The sequence below is a fragment of the Sphaerodactylus townsendi genome, linkage group LG01, assembly GCF_021028975.2.
Source record: "Sphaerodactylus townsendi isolate TG3544 linkage group LG01, MPM_Stown_v2.3, whole genome shotgun sequence".
NCBI lineage: Eukaryota > Metazoa > Chordata > Lepidosauria > Squamata > Sphaerodactylidae > Sphaerodactylus > Sphaerodactylus townsendi.
Window position 1 is genome coordinate 174,625,813 of NC_059425.1, and position 16,849 is coordinate 174,642,661.

Genomic DNA, 16,849 nt, shown 5'->3' on the forward strand with positions numbered 1-16,849 from the left:
TAAGAGTCTGCCACTCGTGTGAAGGAGTAGGGAATCAAACCAGGTTCTTCAGATTACAGTCCACTATCCTTAACCACTACATCGTGCTGGCTCACGCTGGAATTATGAACTTCCACAGGTGGACTGTGAAAGATAACACACAACATCTGCACAATCTATCTACACAATTTCTATCGAACATCTGTGTGTTTCTACTGAAATGAAATCTGATGCAGTAAAAACAATTCATCTTTACTAGGAATACAGAATTTCTGAAACTTTTTAACACAGGCAGGTTAGTTGCTAGTGATCCCTCACTAAGAATAATCACAATACAGTGCTAAGCGGAATTACACCCTTCTAGGAATATTAAAGTCCATGGTCTTAGAAGGATATATAGGTCTGATTAGGATTGCATTCAGGATTGGTTCAAATAAAAATATGAAATAAAGCTAAAGACATATTTACTAGACTTGTTTGCTTGTTGCTTAATTTGTTTTTACTTACCTAAATAACTTGAGGTTATCTGCAAGCTTTGGTATGTCTGTGATGTCCTCCTAGGAACAGCCAAGGAATACTTTAGTGTAATACAATTCTTAGGTATAACTTACACACATTGTTTCATCAGTCCATATTACGCTTTCTGACTTTTGCCGCCTGGCCTATAACATTTTGAAACCCCAGTTTAACAACAGGTTGTGAGCAAATGTAGATGAGCACCTAAACTAAATTAACACAGGTCCCCACACAGTGAGTTTATTAACAGCCCCACCCAAGGGAGTGTGCAAATCCATTGCTGGAGGCGGTGTGGGGCCATGATGGCAGGTTTTCCTTTCCTGGGGCACTTGCCCTGACGGAGGGGCTTATTTACTGGCAGCCGGCCGCTACAGCCCTCTATGGCAGTTGGATAGTGGGAGCGTGGCCAAGCCACATTAGTTGGCTTCAGAGGCGGAGCTACCAGGGGACCAGGGTGTATGCACTGCACCGGGATGCCTGGCGTGGAAACTGCCCCCAGCAGCGCCTATGTCAGCCCCCCCCCCCCCACACTTACCTTTCTCGCGGAAACAGTGCAGGGCTGAGAAGCAGGCCTGTTACCTTCAAGTTGGAATGGCTCAGGGGAACAACACTTCCTAGGAGACCCTATGAGCCCCAGGGTCTCATGGAAGTGTAGTTCCCACCAGGCTGTTTACAACCTGAAGGGAACAGGCCGCTTTTCAAGGCTGAACTAAGGTAAGGCAGGTGCCACGGGGGCGCAGTGCAGAGTGTGCACTGGTGCACTCTGGCCCAGCTACACTCTGGTTGGCCCGGCTGTTGGCCCACCTATGTCAGCTGTGGATTTGCGCCACCTTTTCAGCGTAGCGGGGGCTTTCCGGTGGTGGGTGGCTTTGCTGTGCTTTCTGCCTCCCCAAACCACTGAAAAGCCCCCTTGGGAACGGAAGGCAGTGTGGTTGCAGCACCGCATCTGTGCACCCAGCCCTGGGGGGGGGGAGGGAGAGGGAGAGGGAGAGGGAGAGGGAGAGGGAGAGGGAGAGGGAGAGAGAGAGAGAGATATGTAGAAATAATGGATACAAATTCTATCTTTCTAAGTCACAGCTGAGAAAAAGGCACAATCAACCTACTGTTAAGACGAGAGCCAGTATGATGTGTGGGCCAGAGTGCTGGACTAGGATGGGGAAGACTCCAGGTTTGAATTTCTACTTCTGTTATGGATGACCTTGGGCCCAGTCACACACACAAAGCCAATATTCTATTGGGACCAGGTGGCCAGATAAATTAGAATCAGGAATCTATCAAAGTTTTACCCAGCATGGCCAATTGGCCAATTGGCCATGCTGACAGAGGCTGATGGGAATTGTAGTTCCTGAACATCTGGAGAGCCGCAGGTTCCCTACCCCTGACCTAGCTCATAGAGTTGTTGTTGGGATAAAAACGGAGGAGAGGAGAATGATGAAAGCCGATTTGTGTTCCCATTGGGGAGAAAGGTGGCATATCAATGAAAAATAAATGAATGGTTGAGTTGGAATGACGAGAGAATTTCTATGAATGGAACGGTTTCTATCTGTGGTGTACAGCTTCTTCACCTCATCCCAATTGCTGCTGTAGAGTGTAGCATTTTGGGCTGTAACAGCAGAGGGGAGGGGAGAAATTAAAGGTGCTTGAGTAGAAATCATTCCATGCATGGAAAACCAATCATTTCAATAGGAGACCGGTGTTTACAGGGAGAGGAGGAATGGGATTATTTATTTTATTTATCCTAAGACATAAATTGTCAAGGGATGGACTGAGTCAACAATGCACCTCCAACCAATCGGCACCATGGAAGTGAGTCCTGAGTGGCAATTGGTTGGCAGTGCATCCCAAACAGCCTGGCCAGTCCCCCACCCACATGCCCCTTCATGCAGGAGCAAGCTGGGCCTGGCGGGGCAGAAGTGGAAAGCCGCCCGCCCCACTGTACCCAGCCCTAGAGACCCAGCGTGGTATAGTGGTTAAGAGCAGGTGGGGAAAAACAGAAGTTCTTTCTTCCATGCCTAGCCATGTCTTGAATTTTTGATGCATATCCTCAAACGCATGACGTACCAAAATACTGTCTGCTTTTCCGCCTTCTAGAGCTACTTCCAGATTCAGAAGAGCAGCCTCCACTTCATCTGTCTCCGTTTCAGTGGTGAAGTCTTGTGACCCTGACAATGACAGCTTGCTGATGTGATACTACAAATGGAGATAAAAAATACACAGGTGGGCCTGATGCAGTTCACGTCTTTCGTATGCATGATGAATTTGCCGTTAGTTACTAGTGGAAATGTGAAGGCCAAAAAATTATTCTGAGAATTATTTTGGAGAAAAAAATCAGTCCCCCCCCCCCCCATCCTGTTTTTTCTTTTCATTTTCAATGGAAAAAAATTGAAACTCTGGGAAGTACTGAAAAAAACTCCTATGAAATATTTTTCTCATTTACAATGAGTGACATGCTTATAAAGACAAGGTGGACATGCTGTAGACATATACAGTTTCTTTTCGAATACCTTTAGTGGCATATAAATAGTTTAAGATTAACTTAGCAAGATAGTAACAGCCTTTACAACTTTACAACTTCTGATGAGTTAAAATAACACCATTAAAAAATTTAGCCACCGCTTCCAACAGCTCGTAGTTGTGGCTGTTTAAAAGATATATAACCTTCTGTATCTGTAATGCCTTCACTTCCATGCAGGAAGGGGATTATGTGCTTCTTCCTACCTATCTCATAAAAAGGACAATTCAACAGCATATGAGATACTGTTTCCACAGAACCCCTGCCACACGGGCATTTCCTTTCTTTATGTGGGATTCCAAGGTGGCGTCCAAGGCTAAAGGAAGAAGGCAGGGCATTACACCTAGCTAAGGTGATTGCTCTATGCCACCGGGCCTCAATCAGGAGATAGATATATACAGTTCTTAAATCCAAGATGGATTTCTTCACCTAGGATACTGAGAGCCAGCCAGAGGCGTAGCTCCAAGAGGCTGGGGGAGGGGTCGCACCAACATGCGCCCCTTTGGGGGAGGGTGGCGAAGGCATGGTGGGGATGTGGCGGGCGGGACGGAGGACGCACCAGTGCTTTCCCTCCTTGTTACACCTCTGGAGCCAGCGTGGTGTAGTGGTTAAGAGCAGGTGCACGCTGATCTGGGGAACCTCTATCACCTGGTGATCCCAGGAGATTTTCAGCCACCATCTGGAGGATGGCAAACCCAGTTGGCAAATTAACCCAAAACTGAGAGCTACAGGAAGCTTGAAGACCAGAGAGGAGGAAAGAAAAAATTCCTAGGTAAATTAGCAGTAACAGAGTCCTGAGTGCCGTGCCAAATCCTAAACTGGCATACAGGAAGCCAAATGTAGGCTCCTTTCTCATGAATATGTCTCTCCTGTTTCGTTTTGAAGCAAGATCGCCTAGGTGATATGCCCACCTTCAATCTAAGAGATCCTGGCTGGCTGCCTGCACATACCACAACAGCCGCCCTCCTGAATCCAATGAAAGAGCTCCACAGACCCAACCCACAATTCAAACTTGCACTATCATCCCATTAGTTTGTAACGCCAAGCGGGTTCAGAAAATTGTGGAATGCTACTGCTGACATTTGGATATGCTTGCCAGCAGACCAACATGCCTATCTGAGTTTTTGCCAACTTTGTACAAGGTAGGGTGCCAAGTTTGGAAATCTTACACTCAGGGGAAATTCAGATTGCCAGAACATAACTTGAGTAGGGAACTTTTTTCTAAAGTGGAAATGGCCAGACTGGCTTTGATATCAGGAGTGCTTTTCTCACCTGGCACCCTGGGGATCAACTTTGGGAAAAGGATATTTAGCTGGATGTTTTGAACCAAAAACGAAGCAGACACAAACGGCTTCCTCCCTTTTAAAATATGAAGCAAAGCCAGGAGCTAAGTCTGAAGGGTTAAACCAGCATGGTGTAGTGGTTAAAAGCAGGTGCACTCTAATCTGGAGAACCGGGTTTGATTCCCCGTTCTGCCACTTGAGCTGCGGAGGCTTATCTGGTGAACCAGGTTAGCTTGTGCATTCCAATACATGCCAGCTGGGTGATCTTGGACAAGTTAAAAATATATATAGTGAGCCAGAGACAGCCGGCCTGTTATTTAGGCTACCATCTAATGTGGCTCGCCACCCTCCCCCCCCTTTTCTTCTCCTGGGAGAATTTTTAATGAAAAACGGGGTTGGTCGGACGCCTTCCCATTATTATTATTATCATCAGTGCTATGTTACCGCTGTTTTAAAGATTTTAGTAATTTATTTTATTATATTTTATGCTGTACACCACCCAGAGCCCCTAGGGGATGGGGTGGTATAAAAGTTTAAACAATAAATAAATAAATAAATAAATAAAATATCTTGTTAAAAGAAAGGAAAAGAACCTGTCTGGCTCTAGTGTGAAATATACAAATCTATTTTAATGAAAATAATTCAAGCATCTACATACCAGAACAACAACTCTTAATCAACAACATATTGTACACAACAACAACTACACAATGAACAATATACACATAGAGGATCCCAAATATAATAATATAATAATATATTAAGTCTCTGTAATGGAGTAAGAGATCCACTTGATCTTGGACAAGTCACAGTTCTTTGGAGCTCTCTCAGCCCCACCTACCTCACAGGGTGTTTGTTGTGTGGGGTGGGGGAAGGGAAAGGAGACTGTAAGCCCCTTTGAGTCTCCTTACAGGAGAGAAAGGGGGGATATAAATCCAAATTCATCTTCTTCAACCTTTCCTGCACAGTCTAGAGGCAAACTTAGGCATTCAGTGATCTTTGTATCCTCTGTCTGAGCCCTAAGAGTGCACTATATTCATTGATCTGAATATTGCTGATGTGTCTATTTCCATCTTGACTTGGATAACCCTGAGTTAAACCGGATCAATCCTGGCAAGTATTTGGATGGGAGACCTCCAAGCAATATCAGGGACATGATGTAGAGGCCTCTTACCTTAAAAACCCCACCAGGGGTCACCCTGAATCAGATGCAACTTGATGGCAAAAAAATAATAATCTATCTCTGTTGTTTTGACTAAATAAGAATGTTCCTTTAACAGCTGCCGAATATTTCCTGAATGAGCAATTCACCTCTGGGGCAGAGTCAGAGACGAGGGCTCTGCAGCTGCACACGAGAGAAAAACAAAGAATCTGAACAGACAAGAGTCTGCAAGGCAGATAGACGAGGAGCTGAAAGTTGCTAGCTGTAGCTGCAAATTGGCATCTATCACAGGTGGGGGCTGGTCCATGGACCAAGTACCAGTTGGAAAGATCCCTGTTTGCATCCATTTGCATAGCCTGCAATGTAAGGCAGACATTGCAAAGTCCCTATAAGTCTCTTGCCCAAAGGAAATGAAGCTCCAAATTGTGGCTCCCACAACTTGCGACTGCTTTGGAAACTCCCCTCATCACAGGATATTGAAAAGCTTAACCACAAAATGCCATTCAGGATTGGGGCATCTGTTAACGGTAGGCGCTGTGGATTTTCCGGGCTACGTGTCTGTGGTCTGGCAGTTTTTCCTCCTAACGTTTCGCCCACATCTACAGCTGGCATCTTAGGAGAAACACATATCACCGTGACATGCGTCTGAAGATACCAGCCACAGATGCGGGCGGAATGTGAGGAGCAAAAACGACCAGACCACGGACACACAGCCCAAAAACCCCCAACAGTTAGTTGATTCTGGCTGTGAAAGTCTTCAACAATAAAAATTCACCTGGGCCTAAATGTGGAGTTTGCAACAGCAAATCGCTATTGAAATCTGTACGTGTGTACGCACATGTGTGTGTGTAAACAGCGCTCACCCAGAATAATCAATACAGGCTTCCTTCATCGGGCTCGTGTTTTGGCAGGTGCCTGCCCCGACTGGAAAACCGGTTTGGCAATGTACGCACATACCTGCAACGCAGCAAAGATGAAGGTCTCTTCTTCAGTGCAGTCGATTTCTTCCAGCAGAATAGCCCACCGGGCCTGTTCGTACAGCTGGTTGATCCGAATCGCATCATACTGGCAAAAGAAGCGTGGCGCTTAGAGGGTAGTCCTAAACCAGTAGCTGTCTAGACTTCAAACAAGCTTGCCACCACCACGTTATGTTTTGGCTGGTGCCATAACGTTTTGTGTGAGGCTCTCCAGCTCCTTCTCCGCATACCTGCCAAATGTTTTTTATCTCTTAGGCAATCCTGTGCATTTGCATTGGGGTGTGAGCTCCACGGAACTAACTGTCTCTTAATAAACATGCCCAGGGGTTGTGTTTTCTGGCTCTTGAGCCGGGAAGGAGGCGGCAACGTCACGTGGGTGTGCAGATCTGATTCTATGCAACAGGGTTCGTCTGAGTGTGGTGGGCTATGTGAACCAATTGTTCACAGTCGGATAAATCTCCTTGTTGTACGCACCAGCCCAAACCACTGGTGTTGTCTCTTCTGCTGGTGCCATAGCACTAACGCCACTTTCATTAAAATATCTGTACTCAGATACCTACACCTTTCCTGGGGCCCACCAGGTGTTTTTAGAAAGTAAGCAGAGTCATGTAGGGCTTTGGCCCAGCAAAAGTTTTGATTGATTGCTCGGGCAGGTTTTTAAAAAAACAATGATTTGGCTGCAGCAGTGGCGTAGGAGGTTAAGAGCTTGTGTATCTAATCTGGAGGAACCAGGTTTGATTATCCGCTCTGCCGCCTGAGCTGTGGAGGCTTATCTGGGGAATTCAGATTAGCCTGTACACTCCCACACACGCCAGCTGGGTGACCTTGGGCTAGTCACAGCTTCTCGGAGCTCCCTCAGCCCCACCCACCTCACAGGGTGTTTGTTGTGAGGGGGGAAGGGCAAGGAGATTGTAAGCCCCTTTGAGTCTCCTACAGGAGAGAAAGGGGGGATATAAATCCAAACTCCTCCTCCTCCTCTTCCTCTTCTTCTCCTTCTGTAGCTGCCACCATAGCAAAAGAACCTTCACTGTGTGACTGAAAGTAAGCTGCAGCAGCCATTCTCTGGCAGCCATTTTGTGGCTGTATCCACCATGTAGTGCCAGGATTCCAAATGGGCCAGCAGGCTTACAAAGGTTGTCCTAAGGATAACTTATCCCTACCACCCCTGGGAGTCTGTCCAACAAAGCAATAGATATTAAGCTTTAGTAAATACCAGGCAAGTTACACTAAACGGAAGTACAGCCAAAAGGTGACAACCTGTAGTTGGTGCCCAGGTATGGATGGAGAGGGATGGTTCTTCAGATATGTGGATTTGGGGCTATGAAGGGCTTCAAGGGTCAAAAACCAGCCCCTTTGCCGCTGGAATTTGTTTGTTCCCCAAAAAGTTCAGTCCCCTCATTGCTCTAAGGACCGCCAGTAACTGTGTAGGAGATCTGTTAAAAATATTCTGTGGCATAGGAAGCCTGGCTTTGATTTGCAGTTCAGGTATGGCATAATTATAGCATACAGCTCAGCCTCAAGGAGGAGAAGATGTGACTCTTCCTTAACATATGATGGCAGGAAAAGCTGTAACTCCTCCTTAAGATTGTCTCCAAGTGCAAAGTAATGAAGGATTTTAACAGGACTTGCAAACCTGGGTGCAGGTTAGGGCAGGAGTTACAGGAGTGGAGTTTTTGCAGCATATCTGCATAAAGATCAGCACTCTGACTGTGGCACTGGGATAGCAGAAAAACACATTTGTTGTTTTTTAATCTCTATGTCTTCAATTTAGTCTGCAAACAGTTTCATTCAATGCTAATTATAAACAATAATTTGTGGGAATCATATCCCTGGCATGTTGATCTACCAAAAGATGGCTCCATGAAATTTCAACCTGGGTTCACCTTTTTGTTAGAAACGTGAGTCAAAAGTCTGACGCAGGCTGATAGGAATGACGGAACTAAATTTTGGAGAAATAAAATACGATCCCTACATAGCAGACAATACATTTTTGGAAAGAGGCTGGATTTCTTCCCTGTCAACTCAAGAAGTTACATACTATAGTGTTTGAATGTGAGATTAATTTTATATTCTTAACAGCACAATCCTAAATGAGGTTTCAGTCTTCAAAGTTCATTTGAAATCAGTAGGCCTAGTATGGCATAACTCTGCTTAGGATCACACTGTCATGTTACGAAGATGCATAAGTTTTAAAAAGTCAGGTAAGACAACCAGAAGTGCTAGATATCTGGGAGAAAAAATATTGGAAGAACAACAAAACTATCTATCTATCTATCTATCTATCTATCTATCTATCTATCTATCTATCTATCTATCTATCTATCTATCTATCTATCTATCTATCTATCTATCTATCTATCTATCTATCAATCAATCATCACCACCAATTGGCCATGCTGGCAGGGGCTGATGGGAATTGTAGTCCATAACATCTGGAGTGCCAAAGGTTCGCCACCACTGATCTATCACATCCACAAAGGAACAAGAAATTGATGAAACAAATTTATGGCACACCTAAAGTGAGTTTTTAGGAGAAACGTAATGCTTTTTCCTTGTGTTTAGTGATCCAACATGGAAGGTCTTGTGTTAGATCTAACCTGCTTTCCAGTGCGTAAAAAAGGAGAGCAGCCCCCTTTGAGTACCAAAAATGGTTCTACTGAGGATCATGGTCTTTGCATGTAGAAAAGCCGTGTGGCAGGGGTGCTGTGGTAAGCAGAACTGAGTAAAACAAGATTGAAAGCGCTGGCTGGATCCAACACTACAGTTGAACTTTCTTTCATCCATCTGAATGTTTGTATTCTGCCTCATGCAAACCTGGCAGGTGAGGTGGCTTCATCTTTGTAATTGGATTAATTTATTTTACTTAACATATGTAAACAAAACTGGGATGGTTCGGTAATATATGGAAGGTACAAACACACCCTGTTAGTTACGAACAGTGGATTACTGAGATTTAGATAAAATATACATGCCTAGACGAGCCTTCACATTTGCTTTTTTATCTGACATGCTAAAAATGATGACAAACTGTGAAGGAAAGGCTGCAAGTTTCTTACTTTTGCATTCAAATCGAAGAACGTGTAGTATTTAAAGCGTAGAATCAGCTGATGGTCCTCCTGGATCCCTTGTTCCATAAGTGATCGGGATGAATCTAACCACCTGGAAGAAGAAGAGTTTGGCTTTATATCCCCTATTTCTCTCCTGTAAGGAGACTCAAAGGGGGTTACAATATCCTTTCCCTTCCCTCACCCCTCACAACAAACACCTTGTTAGGTTGGGGGGGCTGAGAGAGTTCCGAAGAGCTGTGACTAGCCCAACGTCACCCGGCTTGCATGTGTTGGAGTTCACAAGCTAACCTGGTTCCCCAGATAAGCCTCCACAGCTCAAGTCGCAGAACAGGGAATCAAACCCGGTTCTCCAGATTAGAGTGCACCTGCTCTTAACCACTACACCACACTGGCTCTCCAAAAAAACAAGAAGGGAAACATATGCACACACATTAATTCCACCAAACTGAGCCGAAAGGCAACTTTTATAAGTTGCAACCCCTCAGAAAGCAAGAGATTCATCTTCTGATATTGGAACATGATGAGGTGTCTCCTTTTATGCAACCAAATTCCATGAATCATTCAGGCATAGGATATTTAAAATCTATTTTAAAGATTTCTTCTGACATTCTTGGAATATTTTAACAATTGTTAGTATAAATATTTCTAGGGTTGACCAGGGTGGCCCAGACTAGCCTGACCTTGTCTGATCTTGGAAGGTAATCAGGGTTGGCTTTGGTTATTGCTTGGTTGGGAGACCACCAAGGAAGTCCCAGGTTGTGACACAGAGGCAGGAAATGGCAAAAAAGTGTCTTGCCTTGAAAACCCTAGAGGGTCACTGTAAGTTGGCTGAGACTTGGTAGCACTCTACGTACAGGGTTGCAATGGGACAGATGTTAGACGAGACACAAGATATGAGGCAGCAGAAGTCCTCATATGGGGCACTGATGACCACAGAGGATGCTATTAAGTGATTCTGGATACAGAAACTCCACCCACTAAGGAAACCCTAATTCAAGGCTCACCTGTCTCTACCTTCTCTATATTGACCTCACCCCAGAGGCGTATCTAGGGAAAATGTAGCCCGGTGCAAAATCTGAGTGTGCCCCCCCCCCTCCCGTATGGGCGGCCACCTTCCCCCCACCTTGACCAAGCAACTTTTTTTGCAACAGGTCTTGAAGTCAGTGTATGGACCAGGGAAGAAGGAGGAGGGTTGTCGGGGGGGGGGATTTTTCATCCCCACGTGACTAAATGGCTGCAGCCCGGGGACATTTGACGGGATATGTCCCCTTGGGCAGTCTGTCCCTGCCTCACCCTCTATTGAAGAAATCTTGATTTAAGGTCCTATAGGCAGGGATTATCTCCAAACTTTTGCTTAAATAACAAAGTACAGGGACTTATGCACTGACAGCCCTATGTTGATAACGACAGCCATTTTTGGAAAGCAAAATTGTCCTTCTCAATGTGGAAAGCAGCCCTGAGTGGATCATCATTCCAGGACTGGGAACAGAAGACATCTGCTGTCTTTAAACTCACCAGGTGACCCTGGGCCAGCAATTCTCTCTCTCAGCCTAACCCACCTCAAAGGTGTGTTGTTGCAAGGATAAAGTGAAACAAGAAAGAATGACTCTGAAATCCACTTTGGGAAAGAAATGCAGAGTATAAATATCTAAATCAGGGATTCCCGAGCTTTTTGAGCCAGTGGGTGCGTTTGGAATGCTGACATGGCATAATGGGCGCAGAAACAAAATGGCTGCCACAAAATGGCTGCTACAGGAGGCAGAGCTAGCCATGAATTTATGACCTCAACTTCACTTCAATAACACAGTGCAGATCCTTTGCTGTGGGGGTACCTGCTGCCAAAGCAACCCTTTATTTTATTTATTTATTTATTTATTCAATTTATAGACCGCCCCATCCCCAAGGGGCTCTGGGCGGTGCACAACATTCATATATATACAATAAATAGAGGTTCACAATAGTGATCACATAACGATCAACACGTTAGCTAAAATCCAATAAAATCTATTTAAAAACAGCGATCCACATAACAATGGTAGGCGTCCTATACCCAGTTCATTAAAATCTCCCCAGAAAGAAGGAAGGAGAGGCCAGATTCCTCTCTAGGAGGGTAGCATAGATGGAACCAGACTTAAGATGGTAATAAATGCATAAAACCAAAAGGGGGGGGGGCGCCACTCAGCGACTGGACCCTCCAAAAGCCCGGCGGAACAACTCAGTCTTACAGAATTCACCAAGGTCCCGCAGGGCCCGGACAGCTGGAGGAAGGGTGTTCCACCAGGCCAGGGCCAGGGCCGTAAAGGTCCTGGCCGGTGTGGAGGCCAGCCGCGTCATTGAGGGGCCAGGAACCACCAGCAAATTGGCCTCTGCTGAACGCAGGGCCCGAGGAGGGGCATATGGGGTAATGCAGTCTCTAAACCAGCATAGACAATTAAAGCTCCAGTAGTCAATCAGAAGCCTTGTTGGGCAAATACTCGGCGGGCACCAGAGAAGTTGGTGGGCACCATGTTGGAGACTTCTAATCTATACAACAAATCTACTTTCTGGGGCTCAAAAGACAAAAAGTACAGGGACCTGAAGATACCTGACATGAAAATACCTCGAGCAAACATCCACACTCTTCAGAACTGGCTAATCCAGATGTTTAACGGAAGTGTTCCCTTACCCAGCGCTGAGTTTGGCCTTGTCAACTAAAGTTCGGGGCTGATATATTTCCGCAAGCGTTGCTGGTGTACAGACGGGGCGGCTGGAAGCGAGGTTGTTCCAGTTCTGGTTGGCCAGTGGACTGTCACCAAACCACACAACTGTCGAGTCTGGTGTGCCGCTGGTAGGACTGTACGTTGGAGTTCTGGAATTGCTGTACAAGCTGGGACTCGCTGGAATATTAGACAGGAAGCAAACCGGTCAGTCTGTGACAGCACCCAACATCAAAACAGTAAGAATATTTTCTATGAAGGGGCAAAACTTCACGGTTACAAGAATGTATAGAAGTTATCGGAATCTTAAAAGTCATCGAAGTGCTCTATGGGCATAATATTAAAGTTCAGTTTAACTCTAAGCCTTAGGAGTGAAACAATAGGGCGCATGGGCAAAACGGCTTTCTTTGGGCCTCCTTCACACACCACACACATACATTTTCAGTCTACAGGGGTGGGCCTAGAGGGGAAAACTTCCAGGGGCCTTAGTCACCCAGAGTGTTGAACAAACCTCACTGTTAAATCCTACATTCACTTTTTGTAGGAGGAAAGGGTGAGGGGCAGTGTGACTCCGGGTTGGTCACCATCTCCCAGTACCCAGTGGCGTAGCAATAACGGGACGGGGCAGTACCCCATCCTGGGTGCGTGCCATTGGGGTCATGTGGGGGGCAGTGGAAATTGCCCCACACTCCTCCCCCCGCCCCACCAGCCAGGCTCCGTGACCCGGAGCAGGTTGTTTCTTCAGCCCACTGCAAGAGAAGCGGGCTGAACTAAAGTAAGTGGGTGGGGGACAGGGCTCATGGGGGGGCATCCTCCACACCCCTCCCCCTAACCCCGCCCTGCCCCATCAGCCCCCGCAGCTGGAGCAGGCTATGGGTGGGGCCTGTGGGGGGAGGGACCCGAGAGCCATTAAGCCCCAGGCGCCATTCCCCCCCACCCCTGCCAGTACCTCTTGTCTACCTCACAGTGAAGATATAATGGGATGGGGACCATGTGTACTGTTCTGAGTTCCCTAGAAGAAGGGAGAGGTATAAATGCAAGTGCGAATGTAGCAGGAGATCTCTAGGTGGCTAATCCTATTGGAGCCCCCAGAAAGAATCATTGTCTGTGCCCAGATCTCACCATTGCTTTATTTTTTTTAAAGAAAGAAAGAAAAGAACCAACTCTGATGTCTGCCCACGAATTAAAAAGGCTCCAGTTATTACAGGAAGAGGAAACTTGTATGTGCTGCAGGAAGGTTTCCTGCTCATGGAATTTTCTCAGAGCAGCTCCAGGCCAACAATGAAACCATACATTAAGCAACAAATTGGTCACGACAGGGAAAGAAGTGTGAGGGTTCAGAAAGACTCTTCCAACGCCAAACACCAGAACCGTTTCCTCTGTTGGAATGTACAGAGAAAGCCACTGAGATTGCAAATGGCTTTTCTTTCTTTCTTTCTTTCTTTCTTTCTTTCTTTCTTTCTTTCTTTCTTTCTTTCTTTCTTTCTTTCTTTCTTTCTTTCTTTTCTTTCTTTCTTTCTTGAGAGGGCAGGTTGTTAAGCAAATGAAGAATGGAGGACTTTGTGCCCCGTTAATGCACTCTGGGGGTACTCATGAAATGGTTAGGCTTTGTAGCTTTGTAGCTTCTGCTGTTTTCTCAGCTTCTATGCACCAGCACACAAAGCTCTGATGCAACAGCTCAGAAGTTGATGTGATTTGGCAAGTGCCAGTCACACAACCCAGTAATGAAGGAGTTAATGTTGTGCATGCTAATTAGTTAGCGAGGTCAGAAGTCAGTGACTAGGTAACTGACCTCTATTGGTCAATCAGACCCTGCAAGAGATACATGCAGGTCTGCACGTAGACAATAGGTATATAATCTTTGTTACTCTCTGCACATGCTCTCTAGCAGCTTTTTAGCCGCGTGATAGCCAAAGCAGAAGCTAGCTGTTGGAGCTAGCCAGATAGAAAGATACTTACTTGTTTTTACTCCCAAGTTTACCTTTCCCTTCTTTTATAGATAGTAAACTCTATTTTCAGTAAGCAACTGTCTCTGCCTCTTTATTGCGCAAACTCTGCATATATAGGAAGCGTGATATAATTATCACAACTAAAAATCACAACAGAAGTGCATTTCAGGAGAGAAGAAAAAATTCTCTCAATTCATCTAGCAGTAAAATTTGGTGTGTGGGGGTGTGTAATGCCAACAAGCCAGAACCAACTGACAGCTATCCCCAGCAAGGGGCTTTCAAGGGTTAAGCAGAGGTGCTATGCCGTTGCCTTCCGCTGCAGAGTCTTTCATGGTGGTCTCTCATCCAAGTACTGACCTTGCTTAACTTCCAAGATCTGATAAGATTGGGCTGTAACATGCTGCCCTCCCTCCCAGAACTGATGTGACCTGCTTTGAATAGATTGGTGCTTTTGGAGAAGCTATAGATGAGATGCAATAACAGATGAACAGCAGGATCAGAGCATAGCTTGTCCAACAGACTTAATCCACCCCAGAAAAGCAATAAAACCTTTGGCTCTTCTGAGAGGGTAGCAAGATGCAATGGTTAGAGGGTCAGCCTAGGATTTGGGGCGAACATCAGGTTCAAATCCCCACTTTGCCACTAAAGCTTGCTGCGTGGTCACTGTCTCTCAGCCTACGCTCAGTTTCTCATCTCAGTTTTTCATATGGTCATTGTGAGTGAGGTCTGGATTCCATGCCTTATGAGGAGCAGTTAGGGAGCTAGATATGTTTGGAGAAGAAGAAGAAGAAGAAGAAGAAGAAGAAGAAGAAGAAGAAGAAGAAGAAGAAGAAGAAGAAGAAGAAGAAGAAGAAGAAGAAGAAGAAGAAGAAGAAGAAGAAGAAGAAGAAGAAGAAGAAGAGGAGGAAGAAGAAGAGGAGGAGGAGGAGGAGGAGGAGGAGTTTGGATTTATGTCCCCCCTTTCTCTCCTGCAGGAGACTCAAAGGGGCTGACAATCTCCTTGCCCTTCCCCCCTCACAACAAGCACCCTGTGAGGTAGGTGGGGCTGAGAGAGCTCCAAAGAACTGTGACTAGCCCAAGGTCACCCAGCTGGCATGTGTGGGAGTGCACAGGCTAATCTGAATTCCCCAGATAAGCCTCCACAGCTCAGTGGCGTAGAGGCCTTAAGAATCAAACCCGGTTCCTCCAGATTAGATACACGAGCTCTTAACCTCCTACGCCACTGCTGCTGAAGAGAAGGTTAAGGGGTGACATGACAGCCATGTTTAAATATTTGGGGAGATACCATGTTGAAGATGGAGCAAGCTTGTTTTCTGTTGGTCCAAAGACTAGGACAAGGAGTAATCAGTTCAAGGTACAGGACAAGAGATTTCATCTAAACATTAGGAAAAACTGTATTGTCAAAGGCTTTCACGGCCAACATGCCTGGCGTTGTGGGGAGCTTTCTGGGCTGAAGCATTCGTCTCCTAGGCAACATTTTGCACTGCATCTGTATTGACTTATCTTCACTATCAGATCCTCTGAAGATGCCAGCCACAGATGCAGGCGAAACGTCAGGAGAGAATGCTGCTAGAACATGGCCATACAGCCCAGAAACCACACCGCACCGCATTAGGAAAAACTTCCTGACAGTAAGGAATGTTTGACAGTGGAATAATCTGCCTCAAGGGGTGGCGGAGTCTCCTTCTTTGGCAGTTGTTAAACAGAGACTAGATGGCCATCTGTCAGGTGTGCTTTGTATATTTCTGCATGGCAAAGGGGTGGACTTGATGGCCCTTGTAGTCTCTTCCAGCTCTATGATTCTTATATGTGAGGATAAAAATGAGCAGCTATACACACCACTCTAAGCTCTTTGGAAGGAGCATGATAGACAGAGTGTAAAACAGCATGCTAAAATGGATAGTCTGTTGAACCTTGGAGGCTAGGGTTCAAATTCAGACAACACTTAAGTGTCCTTGAGTAAGGGAGACTCAGTTTTTCATCTGCAAAATGGGAATGGGAATTTTCCTACCTCACACAGTTCCTGTGAAAATGAGCAAGGAAAAGGGAATACACAAGCCTTTATTCTTTACATAACCCACAGATTAAATGATATGAATTCAAAGAAGAAATCATCGGGAGTTTCCTCTATCTTGCACTATCCTGCTTTGGGGAAAGTCTGTGGGGCTCCCAGTTTTTCTCAGATCTTACTAGTAAGGCTCTCCTAAGGCTGTCTGGTTTAGGGAACTTCTCACACCCTGCAGGTCTGGAAACAATGGCTGAACGCACACCAGTCAGTGCCTTCAGACACGCTGCTACCCAGAAGAAACACACTTGGCGATCAACATTGTCAATTATACTATGACTTCATATTCATGCTCACACTCGACTACTGGCCACTGGCAAAGTCTACACCTTGTGTCTTTGCCAGACTTTACTTCTAGGTAAGGCTCTTAGAAGTCCGCCTATGCAATAAGTCACTCATTATTACTGTGAATGCTCTCTCTGTATGCCCTCCGGCCTGCATTTACAGCTTTTTCGAAACTGAAGCATCCATTTCTAAACTCAGAAAGTTGTTCAGAGTTTCACTTGACCGCCAACCAGCTCTCCAGCATACAACTGCACCCCATCCCATCCTATCTCTTGCCATGGTTCCTAAAGACTGACTTTTTGGTTCTGAGTTTCTATAATGTCCGCACTGATGTTCACCTTCTTGATCTTAACCACG

At 45.7% G+C, this 16,849-nt stretch overlaps 1 protein-coding gene across 2 annotated transcripts in view; it reads right to left on the reverse strand.

Annotated features, from left to right (window-relative positions):
- The window catches only part of FERMT1 (FERM domain containing kindlin 1), a 52,706-nt gene that overhangs the window by 16,205 nt on the left and 19,652 nt on the right, over positions 1-16,849 (reverse strand). For both annotated transcript variants that reach the window (XM_048500285.1, XM_048500277.1), the window contains exons 5-9: positions 12,163-12,373; positions 9,486-9,588; positions 6,410-6,517; positions 2,557-2,685; positions 487-536 (exon numbers count right to left, since the gene is read on the reverse strand). In XM_048500285.1, the coding sequence (XP_048356242.1) occupies positions 487-536; positions 2,557-2,685; positions 6,410-6,517; positions 9,486-9,588; positions 12,163-12,373 (601 nt within the window). The remainder of the gene's footprint in view (positions 1-486; positions 537-2,556; positions 2,686-6,409; positions 6,518-9,485; positions 9,589-12,162; positions 12,374-16,849) is intronic.